The sequence below is a fragment of the Saccopteryx bilineata genome, chromosome 3 (genome assembly GCF_036850765.1).
Source record: "Saccopteryx bilineata isolate mSacBil1 chromosome 3, mSacBil1_pri_phased_curated, whole genome shotgun sequence".
In the NCBI taxonomy this organism is placed as follows: domain Eukaryota; kingdom Metazoa; phylum Chordata; class Mammalia; order Chiroptera; family Emballonuridae; genus Saccopteryx; species Saccopteryx bilineata.
In genome coordinates, this window is record NC_089492.1 from 207,727,593 (window position 1) to 207,754,615 (window position 27,023).

At 38.3% G+C, this 27,023-nt stretch overlaps 1 protein-coding gene across 5 annotated transcripts in view; it reads left to right on the forward strand.

Annotated features, from left to right (window-relative positions):
• The window catches only part of MTF2 (metal response element binding transcription factor 2), a 73,969-nt gene that overhangs the window by 28,434 nt on the left and 18,512 nt on the right, over positions 1-27,023 (forward strand). For 3 of the 5 annotated variants that reach the window (XM_066268678.1, XM_066268677.1, XM_066268681.1), the window contains exons 2-9: positions 6,152-6,350; positions 6,471-6,552; positions 12,927-13,022; positions 13,261-13,361; positions 13,746-13,894; positions 16,315-16,410; positions 17,765-17,833; positions 19,105-19,228. In XM_066268678.1, coding sequence (XP_066124775.1) covers positions 6,152-6,350; positions 6,471-6,552; positions 12,927-13,022; positions 13,261-13,361; positions 13,746-13,894; positions 16,315-16,410; positions 17,765-17,833; positions 19,105-19,228 — 916 coding nt within the window. Of the gene's footprint in view, positions 1-6,151; positions 6,351-6,470; positions 6,557-12,926; positions 13,023-13,260; positions 13,362-13,745; positions 13,895-16,314; positions 16,411-17,764; positions 17,834-19,104; positions 19,229-27,023 lie in introns of all 5 variants that reach the window. The other 2 variants (XM_066268680.1, XM_066268679.1) reach the window with 2 other exon arrangements.

The following is a 27,023-nucleotide window of genomic DNA, read 5'->3' on the forward strand; positions in this document are numbered from 1 at the left end:
CAGGGAGAGACAGTCAGACAGACTCCCGCATGCGCCCGACCGGGATCCATCCTGCACGCCCACCATGGGGCGACGCTCTGCCCACCAGGGGGCGATGCTCTGCCCCTCCGGGGCGTCGCCATGTTGCGACCAGAGCCACTCTAGCGCCTGAGGCAGAGGCCACAGAGCCATCCCCAGCGCCCGGGCCATCTTTGCTCCAATGGAGCCTTAGCTGCGAGAGGGGAAGAGAGAGACAGAGAGGAAAGCGCGGCGGAGGGGTGGAGAAGCAAATGGGCGCTTCTGCTGTGTGCCCTGGCCGGGAATCGAACCCGGGTCCTCCGCACGCTAGGCCGACGCTCTACCTCTGAGCCAACCGGCCAGGGCAAGGGTAACTATCATTAGATTAAGTATCATTGAAACAGTGCACCAGAAATATTAACAGATGCAGGGAAGAAACGTTAGGAGATAAAAAAGTAAAATTTTTATCTAAGAACATCCTGTTCAATGGGAGTAATACAGTAGAGAGTAAGATGGAGACAGACTTTGCCATCATGAAAAAGGGAATTTGTTGAAGCAATAACAGAGCATATGAAACTAATTGGGAATGTTTACAATTTTGATTTTTGTATGTCTTCTCTAGAATTGAAAGATTCTAGGTCCTGGTCAAGTCAGCCTGGCATTCTATTGAGATCATTTCACTCATAATTAATTATGTTGCTAAGGCTTTGGTTAATTTCTTTAACTTTTTTTTTTTTTTTTTTTTTTTTTTATGAGTGCGAGGATGGGAGATAGTGAAACAGACTCTCACATGTGATTTGATTAGGATCTACCTGGCAACCCCTGTCTTGGGCCTATGATGGAATTAACCAAGCTATTTTTAGCAGCTGAGGCTGACATTTGGACCACTGGCTGCGGATGGGAAGGGGGGGGGTACAGAAAGGGAAAGAAAAGAAGATGGTTACTTCTCTTGTGTACCCTTATTGAGAATCAAATCCAAGACGTCCATAAACCAGGCCGATGCTCTATCTACTGAACAAGCCAGCCAGGGCCTAAGTTCTTTTACTTTAGGGAGGCAGAATTTCTCCATCACTGGCTTTACAGTTTTTCAGAAAGTTGCTTCCTGTTAGAGTCATTTTAATACTGTGATTTGAAGGCAGTAAATTGTTTCACTATCTGGAGAAAAATGGTTCTCAGCCTGACATTGAGTATTCTTGCTGATAAAATTCACCGTAGGCCCTGGCCGGTTGGCTCAGCGGTAGAGCGTTGGCCTGGCGTGCGGAGGACCCGGGTTTGATTCCCGGCCAGGGCACACAGGAGAAGCGCCCATTTGCTTCTCCACCCCTCCGCCGCGCTTTCCTCTCTGTCTCTCTCTTCCCCTCCCGCAGCGAGGCTCCATTGGAGCAAAGATGGCCCGGGCGCTGGGGATGGCTCCTTGGCCTCTGCCCCAGGCGCTAGAGTGGCTCTGGTCGCGGCAGAGCGTCGCCCCTGGTGGGCGTGCCGGGTGGATCCCGGTCGGGCGCATGCGGGAGTCTGTCTGACTGTCTCTCCCCATTTCCAGCTTCAGAAAGAAAAAAAAAAAAATTCACCGTAGTTTTTCATCAGACATTTTTACTTATCTCTAGCACTCATCTTGTCAGACTTTTAAATCTTTTAACCCCTCTAATAATAGTACTACAGTATCTTTTCCTTACAGACTATGACAATAATACAGTGTGTCCGTAAAGTTTCATACCTATTCAGTGCAGTTCAATGTGGGCTCACACACAGATTTTTTAGGGCTCCTTAGGTAGCTATCCCGTATAGCCTCTACAGACTCATCACTGACTGATGGCCTACCAGAACGGGGTTTCTCCACCAAACTGCCAGTTTTCTTCAACTGGCTTATCCCACTGAGTAATGTTATTCCTATGTGGTGGCGCTTCATTATAAATGCGCCGATATTCACGTTGCACTTTGGTTACGGATTCGAATTTAGCGAGCCACAGAACACACTGAACTTTCCTCTGTACTGTCCACATCTCCACTGGCATGGCCGTGGGCTGCTCTGCTGTATACACGGTGTTCCGTCATCATCTGCGCATGCACACATGCTGCCACATCATCCTACAGAAACTGAGAGGGTTTTCCTTTTATTTGGTGCAGATTTCACATTTCTATTGTATTTTGTTGCTTTCCTGTGACTGGTCAAAAGTGCACTATGACTTTAAGGACACACTGTATATGGCCATTTTTTTTTTTTTCTTTTTGACAGAGACAGAGAGTCAGAGAAAGGGACAGATAGGGACAAACGAATAGCAAGGGAGAGAGATGAGAAGTATCAGTTCTTTGTTGCAGCACCTTAGTTGTTCATTGATTGCTTTCTCATATGTGCCTTAAAGGGGGGCGGGGGGGCACCAGCAGAATGAGTGACCCCTTGCTCAAGCCAGCTACCTTAGGGCTTAAGCTAGCTACCCTGGGGTCATATCTATGAGCCTGCTTTCAAGCCAGCTACCTCAAGGTTTTGAACCTGAGTCCTTTGCATCCCAGTTCGACACTCTATCCACTGTGCCACTGCCTTGTCAGGCATAAATGCATGTATTTTATAGTATTTAGAGAATTGGTTCTCTGATTCTTTTAGGGATGTGCAAGGTCAAAACTATTTTCATGATAATACTAAATGTCAGGTGCCTGACCAGGTGGTGGCACAGTGGATTGAGCATCAGACTGGGACCCAGAGTACCCAGATTCAAAACCCCGAGGTCACCAGCTTGAGTGTGAGGTTGCTGGCTTGAGCCCAAGGTCACTGGCTTTGAGCAAGGGGTCACTCACCGTGCTGTAGTCCCCCAGTCAAGGCACATATGAGGAAACAATAAACAACTAAGGTACTGCAACGAAGACTTGATGCTTCTCATCTTTCTCCCTTCCTGTCTGTCTCTATCTGTCCCTCTCTCTCTCTGTCTCTGTCACTAAAAAAAATTAAAAAATGTCAGTTGCTATTACCTGTGTTTTGGCATTTGTACAAGATGTTGTAAAAACAATGTTTGGTCAAACTGTAGCTAGTATTATTTATTTATTTATTTTCCGAGAGAGAGAGAGAGAGAGAGAGAGAGAGAGAGAGAGAGTGTGTGTGTGTGTGTGTGTGTGTGTGTCAGGGAGGGAGCGAGACAGGAACATTGAGCTACTCCTGTATGTGCCCTGACTAGGAAATCGAATTGGCATCCTTCGCTCTCTGGAACGACACTCCAAACAATGGAGCTGTCTGGCCAGAGCGTAATTTTTATTTACATTTAGACAGAGGGGAGGGAGAAGGTAAGCATTTATTGTTCAACTCAGTCATGCATTTTTTGGTTGCTTCCCATGTGTGCCCTGACCAGAAATCGAACCATAATCTTGTCGTTTTAGGACGATACTCTTAACCAACTGAGCTAACTGGCCAGGGCTAGTATTTTTCATTCTTGTGGGTTTTTTTGTGGAGGTTTTTTTGTATTTTTCCAAAGTAAAAAGTGGTGGAGGGGGAGTGTCAGACAGACAGACTCCTGCTTGTGCCCGACAGGGATCCACCTGACATGCCCACTAGGGGGCGATGCTCTGCCCATCTGGGCCATTGCTCTGATGCAACCGGAGCCATTCTAGCACCTGAGGCAGAGGCCACAGAGCCATCCTCAGCGCCCGGGCCATCTTTGCTCCAGTGGAGCCTTGGCTGTGGGAAGGGAAGAAAGAGACAGAGAGAAAGGAGAAGGGTTAGGATGGAGAAGCAGATGGGCACTTCTCCTCTGTCCCCTGGTGGGGAATCAAGCCTGGGACTTCCACACACCAGGCCAATGCTCTACCACTAAGCCAACGGGCCAGAGTCTCTGGTGTCATTTTTTAATGACAGTTTAGCTCCCACCATCTCCTTTGTGCTATGATTATCAAATATGTAACATTTCTGTATGTTATAGACCTAACAGTGAAATTATATACCTATTGTTTTACATACTTACATTAGAGGAAATATACAATTATACTGTATTTTATAATTAATTACTTTTTCCAGTGTTGTTTGTTTTTTTGTGAGTATATATTTGAATTTTCACCTTGGTCTATTTACTTTCAACCCTAAGAATTTCCTTTAGTATTTCTTGTAAGATGCTCTGTTTGCAACAAATTCTCTCAATTTTTGTTATCTGGGAGTATCTTTATTCACTTTAATTTTTGAAAGACAGTTTTGCTAGATATAGATTCTTGGTTGACAGTTTTTTCTTTCGGCACTTGAAATATGTCATCTCATTGCCTTCTTAGTTTCTGATGAGAAGTTATGCTATAGGGTTTCCTTGTAGGTGATGACTAATTTTCTCACTGCTTTCAAGACTTTCTCTTTGTTTTTTGACATTTTTACAATGGCATGTCTAGGTAGAAATAGAAATCTTTGTATTTATCCTGCTTGGAGATTGCTGAGCTTTTTGGGTGTGTAGATTATTATTATTATTCTATTTTTTATTTTTATTTTTAGCACATTTGGGGAGATAACAGGTATCTTTGAAATGTATATATAGGCCTGACCTGTGGTGGCACAGTGAATAAAGCGTTGACCTGGAATGCTTAGGTCACCCGTTTGAAACCCTGGGCTTCCTACATATGGAAGTTGATGCTTCCTGCTCCTCCCTTCCTTCTCTCTCTCTCTCTCTCTCTCTCTCTCTCTCTCTCTCTTCTCTCTAAAATAAATAAATAAAATCTTTAAATATTTTTTAAGTGTGAAGAGGGGAGATACACTCCCGCATGCACAGGACTGGAATTTATCTGGTAACCCCTGTCTGGGACAGATGCTCGAATTAACTAAGCTATCCTTAGTATCTAAGGCCACTGTTCAAACCAGTTGAGCAACTGGCTACAAGAGAGAAAGAGAGAGAGAAAGGGGGAGGGAAAGAAGCAGGTGGTCATTTCTCCTGTGTGCCCTCACCGGAACATCCTCATGCTGGGCCAACACTCTATCCACTGTGCCAATCAGCCAGGGCCATGTATATCTTTCAAACTGAAACTCTATACTCTTTAAATACTAGCTCCCTGTGCCTCACTCCTTTCATCCCCTGGCAACCACCATTCTGCTCTCTCTATGAATTCCTAGGTATTAAACCATACTTTTCTTCCCCACTTTTAAAGTTTACTGTTTATTTTTGAATTTTTATCTAGTTTTACATATTGTTGTATGTTTAATTAGCAAAAAAATAACCTGAATTGGGAAAATGAAACAAAACAAACTCTGCTTTTTACCTTTGTTTATTTTTATTTACTGGGGTGACATTAATTAACTATTATACAGGTTTTAGGTGCTCAGCTCTACAACACATTATCTGTATATTGCATTGTGTGTTCACCACCCCAAGTAAAGTCTCCTTCCATCACGATTTATCCCCCCTTATACTCTTCTGCACTTCCTCCTCTCCCCCATTTCCCTGGTGCTTTGTTACCTTTAAGAAAGTTGATGGTGGTATGCTATGCTGTTTATGGAATAACTAATATGTAAGTTATAATATTATTTTAGAATATGTAATTTTGGAGTCTTTTGTTTAAAAAAAGTAAAATGACCTTATAATATACTTGTCATCTGATTATGATTTTGTGAAATTCCCAGTTTTCATTTTAAATTTCCTATGTGCATATTTGAGAGACTGTGATACATTCCTGTCAGTAAACAAGGGTCAACTTGAGAGTGATTCCCTGTACAGATGGAGGTCATGACTACTCTTCCAATGAGTTGAATATGCCCAGTTACCGCATAGTCACTGGTTAGTGTGTTTTAAGTGCAGCTGGCATTATCATTTTTTAATCAAGTGCTTATGAAATTGTGCCATGTAACTATTTTTTAGTTTGTTTAAACCCAGTGATGAGATTCAAAGCATCCTGTGTTCATGACCATAGCCTGCCCACTTCAACTTAGAGCTATTATTTTGATGATAGCTGCCCTTGTTATCTTGAATGGTTACTGAATCCTGGACTCACCTTGGATATGCACTGAATGAATACTGAGAACTGCTTTCATTTTATTTTAAACTTATTTGTTACTGGAAAATATTTGTGATTTGAGGTCCTTGTTATTTTTTCCCTTTATGTAAGGTTTTTGATAAAAACAAAATTTTAATATATGATGTTGGTATAAAATAAACTTTACAGTTAAGTTAATCTTATATATGGTTATCTTTTATTTTCTAAACAGAGACTCTACAGGGGCAGGTAATTCACTGGTCCACAAGCGGTCTCCTTTACGTCGAAACCAAAAGACCCCAACATCCTTGACCAAGCTGTCTTTACAGGATGGACATAAGGTCAAAAAGCCAGCATGTAAATTTGAGGAGGGGCAGGATGTCCTAGCTAGATGGTCAGATGGCTTGTTTTATCTTGGAACTATCAAAAAGGCAAGTGACCTTAATATATCATTTGCAGTTTTTGTAGTATACTTTTAATAATTTTGAATTTAAATTTAACTTCATGTTTTTACTTTTAAAAGAAATTATAAGTATTCCTCTGTATTTCAGATAAACATATTGAAACAGAGCTGCTTCATCATATTTGAAGACAGTTCTAAATCCTGGGTTCTCTGGAAGGACATTCAAACAGGCAGGTGCTACTATTTCTCTTGAACATGATTTATACTAAAATTTGATATTTTTCAACTTGTCACTTTTGAGTATTATCTGTTCAGCAGTGTGTTAAGATATCTCAGAATCAAATTGAGGAGAGGCTAAACAAAATTGACGTTACCCTCATGGTCTTTGTGGAGTTACAATCTATATCAGCAATTTTCAACGTTTTTCTTCTCGTGGCACACATAAACTTATTACTAAAATTCTGCAGCACGCCAAGAGATCTATTTTTTGCCAATCTAACAAAAATATTAGGTATAATTTTGATTCGTTCACACTGGATGGCTTTTGTGTTGGCTGTTGTCAGTTTTTTATTTGACAAAGGGAAAAGAAGTTAGTGCTTCTAACTAAATAGTCAGGTATTGCATATTTTAAAATTTCTTATGGCACAACAGTTGAAAATTGCTGATCTATGGACCACAGAAGAAAAAGAATCACTGTTAGGGTAGAAGTAGACTAGAAGACATATGTGTCACTGGTATATACCTATAAACTATTGTTAAGACTTTTCTAAGAACTTAAAAGAACACTTGGGTTTCATATTAACTTATATAATAGTACAAAGGAATGTAGATAGGTAATAGATATTAAGAACATACTATTTGTCAGATTTGGGGGGAATTAGGGCATATTAAATAGGTCTAGAATACTAGAAATATTCATTAATAAGAATAGTTTAAATGACTTAAGTTTTTAAAATATTTATATGGACAATGAGGCTATATTGGATGTCAGTAAAAATGAGTACGCCTTGGTTTGGTTATAGATATGTTTCTTACAATATTTATATTTTTACAAACTATAATTGCTTTATGCCCTTTGAGTCTGTTAAATAAAGGTATTTTTCTAGGTATCTCTTTCATGGAAATTGCTTTATTTATAAAAAGTATAAATATTAAAAATCTTTGTATTTTAGTTGCACACTGAAACAACACTTTGGTTTTCCTTAAGGTTAATAGGCCTTCACTAAAACTCGTGTTTTATATTTCCTGTTTTAGAGAGGAGATGTAAATTCTCCTTCCCTAAAGAGTAGATACCTGTCTAAAGTATTTAATGATTGGGTTTTGTAATTGAATCCTAAGTGCAACTTTATGATAGCTTACTTCATGTTGTATTTTTATGTTTTGAATCTAGAATTTATGAGTCAGTGAGAAAAGTGATAGGAGGAGGATAGGATGTCTTCAACAGTAGTGATGTTGAACAGATCTTATTTCCCTGCATATACAGAATTCCCATTTTTTTAGTTTGTAAACATTTGACTCTGCTATGGTGGGACTAAAACACGTTATACTGTTCTGTCCTCCTATTAGCTATGTGTTCCTTTCAACTTTTCTACCTTTTCAAGGAATCTGTGAGTTAAGTTTTTCTGTCTTTCGTTTATTCTTTCCCTCCCTCCCTGACTTTTTCTCTTCATTGTCTCCCTCCCTCCCTTCCGAAAACCAGTCGGTACATTAGTATAGAACAGGGGTCCCCAAACTTTTTACACAGGGGGCCAGTTCACTGTCCCTCAGACCGTTGGAGGGCCGTACTATAAAAAAAAACTATGAACAAATCCCTATGCACACTGCACATACCTTATTTTAAAGTAAAAAAACAAAACGGGAACAAATACAATATTTAAAATAAAGAACAAGTAAATTTAAGTCAACAAACTGACCAGTATTTCAATGGGAACTATGCTCCTCTCACTGACCACCAGTGAAAGAGGTGCCCCTTCCAGAAGTGCAGCGGGGACCGGATAAATGGCCTCAGGGGGCCGTAGTTTGGGGACCCCTGCTATAGAACGTTGTCATGAAAGTGACGGTCCTTTCCAATATGTACCCCACATAGTATCAGTTTAATAGTCTATGGTGGTTCTTTCCTCACTGGTTGCTTTTACTACCCTTAGAATTACCAAGGGTTGCGCCTTGGCCATGAACTCTTTGTAACACTCAGAATGCAGCCCACATGTAACTTGGAGTTGCTATAGAATGATAAGTTAACCTGAAAACTGCATTATGACAGATTTCATTGTGGAGAGTAGCGTTAGTAGTTTTTTTTGTTGTTGTTTTGTTTTTTGACAGAGATAGAGTGAGAGTCAGTGAAAGGGACAGATAGGGACAGACAGACAGGAAGGAAGAGAGATGAGAAGCATCAATTCTTCGTTGCAGCTCCTTAGGTGTTCAGTGATTGCTTTCTCATATGTGCCTTGACTGGGGGGCTACCGCAGAGCAAATGACCCCTTGCCCAAGCCACCAGCAACCTTGGACTTCAAGCCAGTGACCCCTCACTCAAGTTGGTAAGCGTCCATTCAAGCCAGGTGACCTCAGGATTTCGAACCTGGGTCCTCCTGTCCCAGTCCAACGGACTAGACACTGCGCTACCGCCTGGTCAGGCAATAGTTTTCTTCTTGACAGAAATCTGCTAATAATAGATACTATCAAAATAATTTAATAAGTTAGAGGAATTTCACTCATCTAATTAAGATTCCTTTGAAAAGTTTACATAAATAAGGGAAAATATATAGATAGTCATGTTAGTAATCAAAGAAATGTGTATTAACACCTTATATTATTATGGTTTCTGTAAAAATGATACACTGCTGGTGACAGTGTAAATGTCTATTTTGGGTATTGAAACAGCTGCAGTAATTGCATAAACATGTTTTAAACTCTTTAATTTATACAGCAGACTCATTTTAATAGTTTATTCACAATAAATAATCCAAAACTAAAAAAGCTAGATGAAAAATATTTACTGTACTTTAAAACAACAAAATATTTAGTGTATCCAACATAAAATGGCTTGAACTTTAGTAAGTTGGATTTAGAGGAGGAAGACTATAAGAGGCCACTAAGCTGCACAGAAAGTTCTTGTCAACATGATAGTAAAAAAGATATACTTAGATTTTTATAACTAGAGATAATTCCTTGCTTCTTCACTATTGTTTCCTCAGGTGAACAAATATTGTTTGTTAAATCAGCACCTGCTTTTTGGAGAACTGCCTATACCCACACCAGTCTACATGGTTGCAGTGGGCATCAGATCAGGCATCTTCCCCAATCTGGGACTATTGGTCTTTTTTCCAGGGAATTGTAGATAGATAGAGAGGTCCCAGGCTCAGTCTTGTTGCTCTCCTGACTATAGCCATCAAACTCAGAAGCTGTGGGGCCTTGGCCGGTTGGCCTGGCGTGCAGAAGTCCCGGGTTCGATTCCTGGCCAGGGCACACAGGAGAGGCGCCCATCTGCTTCTCCACCCCTCCCCCTCTCCTTTCTCTCTGTCTTTCTCTTCCCCTCCCGCAGCCAAGGCTCCATTGGAGCAAAGATGGCCCGGGCACTGGGGATGGCTCCTTGGCCTCTGCCCCAGGCGCTAGAGTGGCTCTGGTCGCGACAGAACGACGCCCCGGAGGGGCAGAGCATCGCCCCCTGGTGGGCAGAGTGTCGCCCCCTGGTGGGCGTGCCGGGTGGATCCCGGTCGGGTGCATGCGGGAGTCTGTCTGACTGTCTCTCCCGGTTTCCAGCTTCAGAAAAATACAAAAACAAACAAACAAACAAAAAACTCAGAAGCTGTGGGAGGCCACGTTTAGCCAACTGTGCAAGGAAGTAAACAAACCCTAGGAAAGCAGGAGGCTAGAGAGGACAGAGACCAAAACAAACAACGAGAAATGCAAAAAAGTGAACAACGGTAATTTGGTAACCTGTATGTGTGTGTAGTAGAGGCATAATAAAGTAAATTTGGTTCTTTCCACTGGATGAAATATTATGTAGTTACTTGAAGTTATAATTTTGAAGACTGGTCTGAAAAATGCTTTATATTATAGTATTGATGAAAGGAGGCATCTCAAAGTGAAAAGATTATAGACTCTGGCATATCTAGCTTTGAATCCTAGCCTTGATACTTTCTTACTGAAGGTTCTTGGGTTATTTTTATCTTTCTGAGCCTCAATTCCTATCTTTAAGAATTTATCTAATAATTTGTAGAATTAAACAACGTACTAGTATATGTCAAGAGCTTAACAATACTTGGCTCATAAGTACAGAATTGAAATATTTTTTGTTATGATAAAGCATGAGTATTAATATCTTAACTACATATTGAAATTGATTAGAAGAATATTGGAAATGTATTAGAGTGATAAAACCATATTCTAAATTTTATAGAATAAAAATTTTTTTTTTCTTTTTTTCTTTTTTTTTGTATTTTTCTGAAGCTGGAAACGGGGAGGGACAGACAGACTCCCGCATGCGCCCGACCGGGATCCACCCGGCACGCCCACCAGGGGCAACGCTCTGCCCACCAGGGGGCGATGCTCTGCCCCTCCGGGGCGTCGCCCCGCCGCGACCAGAGCCACTCTAGCGCCTGGGGCAGAGGCCAAGGAGCCATCCCCAGCGCCCGGGCCTTCTTTGCTCCAATGGAGCCTTGGCTGCGGGAGGGGAAGAGAGAGACAGAGAGGAAGGAGGGGGTGGGGGTGGAGAAGCAAATGGGTGCTTCTCCTATGTGCCCTGCTGGGAATCGAACCCGGGTCCCCCGCACTCCAGGCCGACGCTCTACGCTGAGCCAACCGGCCAGGGCCTAGAATAAAATTGTTTTTAGAAAAAAAATATATAAGGAATAAATAATTTACCTTTTCAGGTTAAAAAATATAATTAATAACTGGATTCCCCAGTTTGTTGCAGTGGGATTTTGTTAGGGTACATTATTGGGCAACATATTTCCACATTTCAGAAGCTGGCGATTAAATTGATGTTCAGCCTCTTTCATAAATTAGTAAATAAAAAGAGATGGGGCCTGACCTGTGGTGGCGCAGTGGATAAAGCCTCGACCTGGAAATGCTGAGGTTCCGGTTCGAGACCCAGGGCTTGCCTGGTCAAGGCACATATGGGAGTTGATGCTTCCAGCTCCTCCCCCCTTCTCTCTGTCTCTCTCTCCTCTCTGTCTTTCTCTCTCCCTCTCTCTCTCCTCTCTAAAAATGAATATTAAAAAAAAAAAAAATGAACCCTGGCCGGTAGAGCTTCGGCCTGGCGTGCAGGGGTCCCGGGTTCGATTCCCGGCCAGGGCACACAGGAGAGGCGCCCATCTGCTTCTCCACCCCTCCCCCTCTCCTCCTCTCTGTCTCTCTCTTCCCCTCCCGCAGCCAGGGCTCCGCGGCGCTGGGGATGGCTCTGTGGCCTCTGCCTCAGGCGCTAGAATGGCTCTGATTACAGCAGAGCTACGCTCCCCATGGGCAGAGCATCGCCCGCTGGTGGGCATGCCGGGTGGATCTCGGTCAGGCGCATGCGGGAGTCAGTCTGGCTGCTCCCCGTTTCCAGCTTTGGAAAAAATACAAAAAAAAAAAAGAAAAGAAAAGAAAAGAAATGGTCCAAATCCAGAGAAAAGGGTCATTGATATATATATATATATCATATATATATATGACATATATATGTATGTATTTGCTTTTAAACAAAATTTTTATTTATTAATTTTATTTTAATTTGTGTTAACATGGATTCAAGTGTCTCACTCAAGATAACACCCTACCCCCCAACCATGTGCCCCCATTGCCCCCTTCCCCCTAAGGTCATTAATATATTTTCCTTGCCCCTTTTCATTATCATCATGTTAGGTAGTATAGGGTAAATCAGGGGTCCCTAAACTGCGGCCCCCTGAAGCCATTTATCCGGCCCCCGCCGCACTTACGGAAAGGGCACCTCTTTCATTGGTGGTCAGTGAGAGGAGCACACTGACCATCTCATTAGCCAAAAGCAGGTCCATAGTTCCCATTGAAATACCGGTCAGTTTGTTGATTTAAATTTACTTGTTCTTTATTTTAAATATTGTATTTATTCCTGGTTTGTTTGTTTTTTTACTTTAAAATAAGATATGTGCAGTATGCATAGGGATTTGTTCATAGTTTTTTTTATAGTCTGGCCCTCCAACGGTCTGAGGGACAGTGAACTGGCCCCCTGTGTAAAAAGTTTGGGGACCCCTGGATGAACACATTTACATGGTTTGACGTGTGTTCTGGAGAGTCATTCTGATGTTGATAAAACATTGCCTTTCCTCACCTGCCCCCCCCCCCCAGTAGAGTGGGAATATTGGAAATGAGTGATAAGGGATCCTGCCTGAGAGCAGTTTAAATTATGCCCTCTGTCAAAAAGCAGGTTAAATTACGAATGTAGAAAGACATCTTAAGTTAAAGGTGGGAAGAACACAGGGAGTAGAGAGATAGCAGTTTGTATATAGTCCTTTGCTTTGAAAATTATGATCTAGCAAACAAACAAACACCACCAATGTCAGCTACTCACTGAGTCAAAAAGTAGTTTTGTTGTATAGAACACTTCTTTATTATTTTATATAAATAATAATATTTATTTTAAATATTTCAGGAGCCACTGGAAGTGGGGAAATGGTCTGTACAATATGTCAGGAAGAGTATTCAGAAGCTCCCAATGAAATGGTTATATGTGACAAGTGTGGCCAAGGTATATATTGATTTCTTTTAATCTTGTGGAAAAGTTTTGTTACATACGCAATGCCCCTGTTAAAGATTAATGATTAAAAATACTTTACATTGGTAATTTGAAGCTGTTATGATCAATTTATTCATCAGTTGTGATTATATTAATGTAGGAAAAGAAAATACTAAAATGCCTTCTTGAAATTTTGTTGCAGTATTTATTAATAAAATAGAATTTGCTTTATGCTTTTTTTGATATTAAGGATATCATCAATTGTGTCACACACCTCATATTGATTCCAGTGTGATTGACTCAGATGAAAAATGGCTCTGTCGACAGTGTGTTTTTGCAACAACAACAAAGGTATCTTTTAAGTGTTTTGGGCTAAAGCCCTAAATGGAATTTGTAAGGCACTATCAACATAACGATTGTGTACATTGAAGTTAATTTGAATGAAATGAGCAATCAGTGGTGGGTAGAAGGATGTGCTGCTTATTGTTTGACTAATGATGCTTAAGTGACTTGCAATTATTCTTGCACTTATTTTTTTATAATGGTCTTGGAATTGGGGCAATAATTTGGAATAAAAAATAATAAAGATTATTATTACTCAAAGAGTTTGTGATATAGTAAGAACTGTAGAGAATGGAAATTTCTTCAGAAGTTTCAGAAGCATTTTTGAGTTCTAAAATTGTACTTCAAATTTTATCTTTCACTCTGTCAAATAACTTTTTCCTTTTAACATAGAGGGGTGGTGCGCTTAAGAAAGGACCAAATGCCAAAGCATTGCAAGTTATGAAGCAGACATTACCATATAGTGTGGCAGACCTTGAATGGGATGCAGGTCATAAAACCAATGTCCAGCAATGTTACTGCTATTGTGGAGGCCCTGGAGAGTAAGTACATACAGTTATTCAATGCCCTTTAAGTATTTTTTATTTGTTTATATTGTCAACTTTTTTTGTTACTGATTTTGGGGTTGTAGTGACAGTGAATTGTAAATTCATGAAAGTATTGATAAAGAAAATTGGGGGAGGCAAATTAGAGTCTATAGTTTTATTCATCTTTTTCATTAAATATTTGCTCAGTAAATGAATCAGTTCTAAGACTGTTTAGAAATTTACCTTTAATTTCTGATCAGTGGTCCTTGCTTTGCTCTTTGGAACCAAACAAATGTATCTTATTTCTCTCAAGAGGTGACTCTTAAAATATTTCAATTCAGCCTGACCACCAGGTGGTGGTGCTGTGGGTAGAGCATCGACCTGGAATTCTGAAGACCCAGGTTCAAAGCCCTGAGGTCTCTGGCTTGAGCACAGGCTCACAGCCTGAGTACAGGGTTGCCAGCTTGAGTGTGGGATCATAGACATGACCCCAAGGTCACTGGCTTGAACAAGGGGTCGCTGGTTCACCAGGAGCCCCCTGGTCAAGGCACATCTGAGAAAGCAATCAGTGAACTCAAGTGCCACAGCTACAAGTTGATGCTTCTTATCTCTCACCATTCCTGTTTCTCTCTTTCTCTGTCTTTCTCTCTTAACTCTATTTAAATTGCAATTATTGGTTTCTTGTGTCTTTTATATGAGACTGCTTCTCTTAAGCTGGTGCTGTCTAGCTTGACCTCTGGTGGCGCAGTGGGTCAAGTGTCGACCTGGAATACTGAGGTTGCTGGTTAAAAACCCCGGGCTTGCCTGGTCAAGCTCATACATGAAGCAACTATGAGTTGATGCTTCTCCTCCCCCTTTCTCTTTCTCTCTCTCTCAAATCTATAAGTTAAAAAAGCTGGTGCTGTCTAGAAGAATGCTGGGACATATAGGTATTCAGTGATGAATTCATGAATAAATGAATATATCAATGAATTAAATTTTAGTTCTTCTACCTTGTTTTTGATCTTAGGGACTTTTTGTGATTTAACACTTCTATAGTATTTCTCAGTTTTTGGTCACCTGCACATTTAAGAAACTAATTTTTAAAAATCACTTATAAAAGAGATATAATAAACAAGCCTAGAGATTGAATTTTCTTTTTACTCATTTATACCTAGCATTTAGTATAAAGTATTATTTAAAATAGGTGGGAACAGCCCTGGCTGGATAGCTCAGTTGGTTAGATCATCATACCAAAGCACAGAATTTGCTGGTCCATCCCTGGTCAGGGCACATACAGGAAGATTCATGTTCTGTGTCTCCCCTCCTCCCCCCAAATCAATAAAATAAACATTTTTTTAAAAATAGGTGGAAACTGTTACAGACATTATTTTATGAGGCAGATCATTCCTTGTCCTTTAAGTCCCATGACTACATGAACTGATATTGCTAACTCTAATTTCAGCACCTAGCAGAGTACCTGGAACATACTATAGTATTCATTAATCTTTGATGAATGAATGACCTTGCTTTAGTATCAGTCTTCTTGCCTTATTATATATGTGGCTTAAAATTTATGTGGGGCTAACTTGTTGAGCAAAAGAATTATTGGAAGGAGACACATTATTTGGGTGGCAAATAGGATCCAGTATATCAAAACCATATACTAATTGAAAGAGAGGATGTCCTTTGTTGGAGATTCAGTTTTAGCATCTTCAACTGTCTGAAACAGAACAAAATCTTTCACAAAGCCTTTACACCTGATAGAGTCTTAGATTAGACTTATAATTATGTTAATCAAGTATATTCAATTGCTATATAGTTATGTGCCACTTAGTGACGGAGATACCTTCCAACTAATGCACGTTAGGTGATTTCATCACTGTGTGAACATCATAGAATGTACTTACACAGACCTAGATGGTATACACCTAGGCTGTATGACATGTCACTGTTGCATATGTGTTCTATTGACCAAAATGTTACTATGTCACACATAACTGTACTTCTTTTCCATTTTAATGGTCAAGAATAATAAAAACAGTGAAGATATAAAGCTGCTTAAGGCCATTTGGTATATGAGGAAAACAGAGACCTCTAAAACTTCTCTCTCCTGTAGTGTAGAGTCAATGTGAAAAAATTCCCAGGTTTGTGTTTTGACATAGATCCTTTACTAGTTTACTAGTGTAGAATCCAGGCACTTGTTAATTAATAATAGATATATCATTCTAGAGCTTATAAATTCTCATGAATTTATAAAGAGAATGGATGGAGAGAGAGAGAGAGATGGAATGGTCAATATTAATAACCATTTTTAGGAAAGAAAAAATTTAACACTAAGTGTAGTAGAAATGTGATACTATAAGCAGAACTGTATTCTGTACAATATCACTTAAAAGAAAAATCTTTTACCTTATCAAAAGGTAGTAATTTTAATCTTAACTTTTTTCTTATAGCTGGTATTTAAAGATGCTACAGTGCTGCAAATGCAAGCAGTGGTTTCATGAGGCTTGTGTGCAATGCCTTCAAAAACCAATGTTATTTGGAGACAGGTGAGAAGGGCATTTGAACTTTAATATTTGATTTTTTTAAGTTTTTTTATTGTGCTTGTACTTGCAGTTTCAGATTTCTGGTAGTTTTAACAGTGATTTGTAAAGGGATCATCTTAGAGGGGAAATACTGAGTAATATACTTAAATTATATATAATTTTAAAATACACATCATTTTTGTGCTTTTGGATATTATTCCCAAAAGCTTTTAAGTATTTGATTAGTGATTATATTTGCTTGTATTGCCCACAATGTTGTTAACTATTCTCATTAGTATCCATCTTTAAAGAATATCAAAGGGATCTTATGACAGAAAGCTGGAAAAGGACAAGGAACCTTGATACACACAATTTACATTTTAGGTGTAAAGAGTTTCTAAAAGCAGATTTAATGTGCTTTCTGGATTAAGAGAATGTGGAATAGCAGAGAGACTCTAGGAAGAAAAATTAAAGATAGAGCACTAAATTTGGCTTTAAAAAAATCTGCTTTTAAATCTTAGTTTATGCCACTATCTTTCTGAGTTGGTGAAGGTCAACTTGTCTTTTGGATTTATTTCACTAGATTGTTTTAAGCATTGAACATATATTGATCTTCTGTTAACCTATACTTCATAATGGATTTTTAAAATTGCTCGTTATAAAAAATAGTATGATTAAACATAACCATGTAGATTGAGTAGCCACCACAATTCCTCATACACAGAAGCCTTTAGTGAACTATGCTTGTGTATGAATCTGAGGGTGATAAACTCTGAAGGTTTCTAATATTTAAAAAAAAGCATGTCCGGCCCTGGCCGGTTGGCTCAGCAGTAGAGCATCGGCCTGGCATGTGGGGGACCTGGGTTCGATTCCCGGCCAGGGCACATAGGAGAAGCACCCATTTGCTTCTCCACCCCACCCCCCTTCCTCTCTGTCTCTCTCTTCCCCTCCCGCAGCCGAGGCTCCATTGGAGCAAAGATGGCCCGGGCGCTGGGGATGGCTCCTTGGCCTCTGCCCCGGGCGCTGGAGTGGCTATGGTCGCGGCAGAGCGATGCCCCCTGGTGGACGGAGCGTCGCCCCTGGTGGGCGTGCCGGGTGGATCCCGGTCGGGCGCATGCGGGAGTCTGTCTGTCTCTCCCCGTTTTCAGCTTAAAAATTAAAAAAAAAAAAAAAAAAAGGCATGTCCGCTCTCCCCAGATATGAACTATTTCATTATTTGTTATTGGAGAAGAAATTCTTTAAATCACAGTTAGTGTCATAATTCAAATTATATTTTACTCTATCACTTGTATGTTATGCACTTGCTGAATGTTAGCTTTAATTTTTAAATAATTTATGTATACCTTGATTATTCAGTTTACTTTTCCTTTTTTCTTAGGTTTTATACATTTATTTGCTCTGTCTGCAGTTCTGGACCTGAATACCTCAAACGTCTACCATTACAGTGGTAAGTGAGGACATTTTTGTTAAGGAATAAAATTCTTAAATCTATAGATGAAATTTTATATATATATATATATATATATACACACACACACACACACACACACACATTTACTTGACTTAAATAAAAATTTGGTTTTCTTTATACCTGACTTTTATTTCTTTTATATTTTTAATTTATCCTTAATCCTTATTTCATCTTCACCAAGGATTATCTATTTTTGTTGCTAAAATAATAAGGCCATTCAGTTTTTAACGACATAAACTGTAACTTTTAAAAATATATTTTGGGCATTCATAATAGCATACAATAGAAGAAAGTTCTTATTAAAAACATGCCAGTTTTTGCTTCAGTGTAATAATTCTTGGGCATGATAAATATGATGAATTTTGGAGATTTAATGATAAAATATTTCTAGAGCAGTTTCCCGTTATCCGCAAGGGATACATCCAAAACTCCAAGTGGATTCCTGGAACTCTGAATACAATTGAACCCTACATTATACTATGGTTCTTCCTATACATACATGAGTATAGTTTACAGCTTCTCTTAGGCAAATTGTGAACATCACCACTCTTGAGCTTTGAGACCAACCATTATTTAGTAAAATAAGGTTAAGTTGAACACAAGCACTGAGATACCGTCACAGTCGATCTGATGACCAAGTTGGTTACTTAGTGGCTAATGGGCAGGTAGTATACACAGTCTGGATACCCTGGACAAAAGGATGATTCACATCTCAGATGGGACAGAGTGGGAACAAGATTTCATTATGTTTATTTCTGGAATTTTCTATTTAATATTTTTGAACTGTGGTTAACTGCAGGTAAACAATTGAAAGCAAAACTGATGCTAAGAGGGACTACTGTTAGTAAATATTTAAACATTTTAGTTAAATTTTACATATTTTAGGAAAAGATAAAACACTTGTGAATCAGGTAATCTATTGTATGAACTATGCAATAACTTATGTAGTAGTGAAAACAAAATTTTTTATTTTTGAAGTCAGATTCTTTTTGAATACATTTAAGAATTTAGATATCTTTTAATTTGTAGTTACTGTAGAAGAAGTAAATGTTTAGTTAATGCTTTCCAGTTGTTTTCAATGTAATGATTTATCACACTGTGAATATGATTAGGATACTGATCCTCTGTTCACCTAAATACTTCGCATTGGATTTTTTAAATTGCTGGTGTTATGAAAAATTGTGTGATTTCTTAACAAAAAAACAAAAACATTGTTTTTGTATATTTTGATTACTTTTGGATTCCAGGGTAGATATAGCCCACTTATGCCTTTACAACCTAAGTGTTATTCACAAGAAGAAATACTTTGATTCTGAACTTGAGCTTATGACATACATTAATGAAAACTGGGATAGATTGCACCCTGGAGAGGTAAGTGGTTTTAGAGTTAACTTTATTAGCTACTTAATGTCTTTTTTTTTTTTTTGGAGAGAGAGAGAGAGATAGATAAATATTAATTTGATGTTCTGCTTATCTATGCATTCATTGGTTGATTCTTGTATGTGCCCTGACTGGGGATGGAACCCACAACCTGGGTATATCAGGACAACACTCTAACCTGAGCTACCTGGGCAGTGTTCTCCTCTCTCTCTTTCTTTCTCTCTCTCTCTCTCTCTCGTTTTTTTTAATTAAAAGTATCTAAGACACGTGTAAGCCATGTATCTAAAGTAGAATTTTATTTTTAGTTCAGGGAGAAATAACTCCAGTAAAGATATCAAGACCAGCCCTCTCATCTTCTTTTTTTTTTTCTTTTTAGAGAGAGAGAGTCAGAGAGAAGGATAGACAGGGAGACAGACAGGAATGGAGAGAGATGAGACGCATCAATCATTAGTTTATCGTTGCGTGTTGCAACACCTTAATTGTTCATTGATTGCTTTCTCATATGTGCCTTGACTGTGGGCCTTCAACAGACCGAGTAACCCCTTGTTTGAGCCAACGACCTTGGGCTCAAGCTGGTGGGCTTTTGCTCAAACCAGATGAGCCCTCGCTCAAGCTGGCGACCTCAGGATCTCGAACCTGGGTCTTCCGCATCCCAGTTCGATGTTCTATCCACTGCGCCACCGCCCGGTCAGGCTCATCCTCTTTTTGGTTGCCTGTTGACTACAGGGGATGTAGGAGGAAGAAGTAAATTACTTGAATCTTTGTTTTTTTTTGAAATGAGAATTATTATAGTAAAGATAGAAGGGAGGGAGAAATCTTTATTATTGGGTACCTTGCTTATGGTCTCTTCTCCTTTTCTTTTAAGTTTTCTATAAAGTTACAGATGTAACTAACACTCTTCTTTACATATATCTTGTTGGTACTCGCTTATAAATTTTGGCTTCCAGGAATGGTGGAACCCACTAAAGTGTTAAAAGAATGAGTTAAGAGAGTGAAGCTAACTGAGTTGGAGATTGTCTCCTTTATTCATACATCTTATTCTGCTTTTCATTTGCTAAATATAACCACTCATTCTGCTTTACAAAGAATCTTTTTAAAGCAATATAAAAGTGCACATTATTGAAGATTTTGAAACCATAGAATAATGCAAGGAAAGCAGTAACTAGAATTAACTTTAATAGTTATCTGGTTTTTAGCATTTATTTAGATTATTAAAATGCAGATATTAACTCTTAGGTAAAAAAATATTTTATTATATGTGGAATTGGATGAAGAAGTTTAGTCACACATTACATTTTGAGATAAAAGTTGTGTAAACTGGTTTGAAATTTAGGAAGAAGTGTATTTGAAGCCTTTAGACATGTGGCAGTTTATATCCAATGAGAAATTAAGAATTTTGGGAGGAGGGTTGTTTTGGGGGTTTTATGGGGCATCATGTAGAGCATAATGCAGGTTTATTTATAAGTTAGTGATAGATCAGTTGCATAAAATAAAACACTTGTAGAATATTTAGATTTTAAAACCAAGGATTATATTAAAATCAATTGAACCAAGATGTTTCGAGTGTTAGAAATTAGAACATAACAATCACGTTTTTTAAATGCTTTTTCTGAAGTTTAAGAGAAAATGAATGACCTGTAATTTGATAAATACTAACAAACCGATTAGTATAAAAGGAAAAAGTAAGTAAGTGTAAGCAAGTAACTGGAGTGTTCTTTATAGTCATCTTAATATCTTACATTATACTATATTCCTTTAAAATGCTTTCTTTCTAGATAGCCATGGTTCTTTCAGCATTTTATATGCAGATACATCTGTATTCCTGTTAGTATATTTCATGTATATGTGCTGCTGAACCGAGCACTACATATTATGTTTTATATGATTAACTCAGGTGTGGCCAACAGTTTTTGCCCCCGGGCCAGATTAGAAAGAAAACTTTTTTCACAGGCCAGACGAAATATTAAAATTTAAAAATATTAAATACAAAAATGATTCGTTTAAGTAAACAAAATTTTATTATGTAATTTGTTTATAAATAAATGTGAGTGAAAAACATTTTTAATATACAATGTTATTTTAATAAAAATATAATTACATACCATATAAATATCCAAACTGTATCGCAATCAGTTGAAACTATTTAATTAATAGAATGAACTTGAAGGGGTTATATTGCAAATAAAACAATTATTTTGTTTTACAAACAGCCTGGGCATGTTTTCAGTTATCAAGTGCAGCTATTGTCTATGCTACAATGCCACTTGCTTCAGCACACTTGACCACAAAAATCACGAATTGTTTGACCTTGGGTGCGCACTGGCAAACTCCACCTAAAAGAATGTGGGTTTTGCATCGCCACTAAACGTCGAACAGTTCATATCGAGTACAGACGAGTACAAAAGTTGTAAATCTTTATAATGGAATTTTTTAAAAAAATAAGTTTTGCGAATCTGTTCGACCAATTATTGGAAGTTAACCCTAGATTAGTCTCATGCGAAATTCTTTTCCACGTATCACTATCTTCTTAAATATCTCGATTTCCAATAAGCAAAGACGCTTCTGCTTCTGAGTAGCTGAGATTTTAAAAGTAGCAGAGAATATTAAAAATTTAATTGTGGACTGCATTCGGCCCGTGGGCTGTATGTTGGCCATGCCTGGATTAACATCTGCACTAGTTACTTCATGTAGACAGTGTGCTTCCATAGTAAACTCTAGTTGTTTTATTTCCAATACTATAGTTTTTTATTAAAATAATAATAATATTTATATTTTAGTTGAGACTGAAATACAAAACAGTTTAAAATTATTAGTCTATTTAAAAAAATGAGTTCAGTTTATGAATTTTCAGATATCTCAGGTCCAGCTGAACTTCTGATACATGTCAGAAGAACTTTGTTTCAGTAATAGATACATATTTTCATTTTTTGTAGTTTATTAGATAATGTCTTAGAAATTTCAATTTTCTATTCTTTGACAAAATGGGAAAATGTTTCTCTTTATTAAGAAAAACATGATTACAATAAAATAAAACCTTACAACAAAAGTTTTACTTTTCTGTGAGGAGCATTTACTTTTTTTTTGAACCATCAAATTATCAGAACAAGTGACTTGAATCATTTCTCACTGCTCTTTCTCTGCATTAAAAAAAAAAAAGAGCCTGACCAGGCAGTGGCTCAGTGGATAGAGCGTCGGACTGGGATGCAGAGGACCCAGGTTCGAGACCCCGAGGTCACCAGCTTGAGCGCGGGCTCATCTGGTTTGAGCAAAAGCTCACCAGCTTGAACCCAAGGTCGCTGGCTCCAGCAAGGGGCTACTCGGTCTGCTGAAGGCCCGCGGTCAAGGCACATATGAGAAAGCAATCAATGAACAACTAAGGTGTTGCAACGCGCAATGAAAAACTAATGATTGATGCTTCTCATCTCTCTCCGTTCCTGTCTGTTTGTCCCTGTCTAGCCCTCTCTCTGACTCACTCTCTGTCTCTGTAAAAAAATAAAATAAAATAATAAAAATATTTTTAAAAAAAGAAAGAAAATGTTAGACTTTTTAGATTAGTCATGTGTCTTCAGCCTGGTTATTTATAGATACAACCTCAGGTTTTAATTCTGTTAATTTTATACATCTTTATATAAAGAGATCATAAAATTTATGCTAATATGTCATGTTTAGTCAGTGATTTTAATTTAGGTGACTTTTAAATATTTGTGGTAATAGAAGCAAAGAATACAAATAATGAATTATTCTATATTATTAAAATAGAAAATTTTGGCCTGACCTGTCGTGGTGCAGTGGATAAGCGTTGACCTGGAATGCTTAGGTCACCAATTTGACCCCAGGCTTGCCCCTTCAAAGCACATAAGACAGGCAGTTACAATGAGTTGATGTTTTCTGCTCCTCCCTACCACCCACTTTTTTCTCTTTCCTCTCTCAAAATTCAGTAAATAAAAACTCTTAAAAAAATAGTAAATCTTTGATTTAACTGAAATTGAACTGCAAATTGGATTTTGTTACTAATCAAATTAAGGTTACCAAAATTTATTTTTATTTATATTTATGTTTAATTTTTTTGGTGGGGGGAAGAGGGAGAGAGTGTGAGAAACATCAACTCCTAGTTGCTTTCACTTTAGTTGTATATTGAGCTTCTTGTACATGCCTTGACTGGGGCCAGGCCAGTGTCCTCTTACTCAAAAGCCCCCAGCAGCCTTGGGCTTTTTGTGTCAGCAATCTCTGGTCTCAAGCTGATGAGTTTTGTGATCATGTAAATGATTCCCCTGCTAAAGCCAGTAACCTCACACTGATGAGCCTGCAGTCAGAGCCAGTGACCTTGGGGTTTTGAACTGGCCACCTCAGTTTTCTGGATGGATGCTTTATCCACTGCACCACCATTGGTCAGTCATGTTTAAATTTTTATGAAATAACATCAATTACTTTCAAAACATGGAAAATACTGTATGCTAATTGTATCATTGGTTAACTGAGTACCTTAGAGCACTTGGGTCATTTCAAACTTCAATTCTTATTATATACACTATAGACTATATGACGTAGACACTTATATGACGTAGACACTTGCTCTGGAAGTTTTTCCTCAAAAATGAATCAAAGCTGAAAAGTAGTTGTGATTTTACTCTCTCTGCTAGTCATAGGGAGGCACGTACTCCTATTTACGGTTTCTGAGCCATCTCAATAACTATTCTAAACACATCTAAAATATGTTTCACACATGTTATGAGCCATATGTAACATATTTACATATGATAACTCTGGCTAAAGTGAAATGGTATTTCTGTGTTGTTTTAGAAGCCTAATATGTAATTATTTGTAGTTCTAGTTACTTGGAGCTATCTTATATTAAAATAGTGATGTCTGTTTAGCGTGTTGTACTTGTTCTTTTTTTTTTATTGGTATAAAGAAAGTACTGTAACCTCTTTTGTACTTAATAACAAAAAATTTTGGGGGAAACATTAAACTTTTTTTGGAGACTATATCCTTTCATATTGAAAGGCAGATTTAAGTTATATAGCATATGTTTTTTTCAGTTGATGATTTTCAGGATTGATATGAAGAGAAGCTGAAACTTTCAGAACATATTCAAAAACATACAGTTTGATATCATTTCCCTATGTAAATTTTTTCTTTTTATATTCTTGAGAAATAGTGATTTAATAATTATGTAGATTGATCTTAGCTATTTGAGAAACCGTGTTTTGAAATATTTCCTTTGGGTTAGTAAAAATTTGTAGTATAATATTTGAGACCACAAATAAAGATTACTTAAGATTTTTTTTTTAGAATGAGGTATCATTATTGTAACAGATTTCTTTTGGGAATCGATATATTAATACTTTCTGGAATATGCCTGTTGTCATTTGTTTTTAGTTCCTAATATTTGAAATCCTAGTTCTAAAAGGACAGCCCACTTTTCTGGTTACTATAGTCTTAATGTATTGAGTGCTGTCTCACTTTTGAGGGATTCAGGGGAAAAAGCATAGATAAAACTCAGGTGAAATACTATGGCAGAAATGATGTTTTGGCTAGAAGAAAATGTAGTATAGTAGAAGTGGTATAATAAGAAATCTAGCCTGACCAGGCGGTGGTACAGTGGGTAGAGCATTGGACTGCAGCGCATAGGACCCAGGTTCGAAACCCCAAGGTCACTGGCATGAGCACGGGCTCATCCAGCTTTAATGTGGGCTCACCAGCTTGAGCGCAGGGTTGCCGTTTTGAGCATGGAATCATAGACATGACCCCATGGTTGCCGGTTTGAGCCCAGGGTCACTGGCTTGAGCAGGGGGTCACTTCACTTGCTCTACTGCAGTCCCTACCCAGCCCCCCCCCCCCCCCCCGTCAGGGCACATAGGAGAAAGCAATCAGTGAACAACTAAGGAGACTAAAGAGTTGCAATGAAGAATTAATGCTTCTCATCTCTCTCCCTTCCTATCTGTCCATATCTGTCCCTCTCTCTGTCTCTCTCTCTGTGTCTCTGTCACAAAAAAGAAAGAAATCTAGGTAACAAAAATATGTGGGGCCTAGCCTGACAAGGCGGTGACACAGTGGATAGAGCATCAAACTGGGATGCGGAGGAACCAGGTTTGAGACCCCCTAGGTCGCCAGATTGAGCACGGGCTCATCTGGTTTGAACAAAGCTCACCAGCTTGGACCCAAGGTCGCTGGCTCGAGCAAGGGGTTACTTGGTCTCCTGAAGGCCCACGGTCAAGACACATATGAGAAAGCAATCAATGAACAACTAAGGTGTCGCAACGAAAAACTAATGATTGATGCTTCTCATCTCTCTCCATTCCTGACTGTCTGTCCCTATCTATCCCTCTCTCTGACTCTCTGTCTCTGTAAAAAAAAAAAAAAATAATAATAATAATACATGGGGCCTTGAATGTTATGTATTAGCATGTAGTCTTTAGATCTATAGACAGATTACTTAAGCTGTTTGTTATGCTTAAGCTTATGTGGCATGGAGTTCAACATGAGTAATTGAAGGTTGGTTGTGTTTTATTGAAGTGGAAAGAGTTGTAACTATACATAATAGCATTTTATGTCTGTGCAACCCTGAAAGAGCATAGTGTGAGATTGATATTTTCTAATACAAATTGTTTGATTTACACTACAGTATTGTACTCTTAGTTTTCAAAATACAGAATGGGACCTGTTGACTTCATTAGGCGAATTGAAATGCAGTCCTATGCAAAATAGTTCAGGAGTGCTGAAGGAACTTACAGGTAAATTTTCTGAGAACCATAGAGAATAAGTACTAAAAGAAAGTTGAGAGTTTATTGTGATTTTCAAAAAGTTGAAAGGAGTGGAGTTGAGAAATTACGAAGTCAGTTTTGTTGTTGGTTATCAGCCAAATTGTAGAGCACATTTTTCAAATACATGGTTTGTGAAGATTTAAGAAGCAGTAAAGAAATAACACACATTTATTAGAACAAATCATATTAAATACCTTGGATTCTCTTTTGTTATAGTTAGCAAAACTAGTGTGAGCATGATGTAGCCACAGTACAACTCAAATTTATGTGAAATACTAAAATATAAACTGCTTAAAGTAAAATTAAATGGATTTGTATCTAATTGAATAATAGTAAGCAAAGCAGTCAATGGCTTGTAAACATTCTTGAGGGAGAGTCTAATAGAAAGCCACGGGTCTGTCTTTGTTTCTTCTCTCAGTATGACAGAATCAAGAGAAAAGATCATTTCAAACGCTGAGCTGCAGGTAAAATCAGATTAACAGTTCTAAAGTTCTACTTTTAGGTTTAAATATACAAACAAACAGTGCAGAAGAAGCAGGTATGATAGGGAATACTTGATTTGGTAGAAGTTCATCTGATCAGATTTTAGAGTTGAGGTGGGGACAGGATGGGGATGGGGAAGAGGATAGTAGTAGTTAGCCAAAGCTTAATAAGAAATAATCATGTGATATTGCTGGTAAAAACTTTAATATAATCTTAGATATGATCGCTGCTGTCAAATATTTGAAGAACTACCTTGTAAAAAGAGGAATAGAAGAGTTTCAGAAAGGAAAGTTTCATGCACCTGTGGAATATGCTCCCCTTAGTAGGTGCTTCTATCAGTTTTCACTAATAATAATAGTTAAGCCAAGGTTGAATGACTGGTACTATAAAACAGTGGTCCCCAACCTTTTTGGGGCCACGGACCGGTTTAATGTCAGAAAATATTTTCATGGACCAGCCTTTAGGCTGGGACGGATAAATGTATCACGTGACCAAGACAAGCGTCAAGAGTGAGTCTTAGACGGATGTAACAGAGGGAA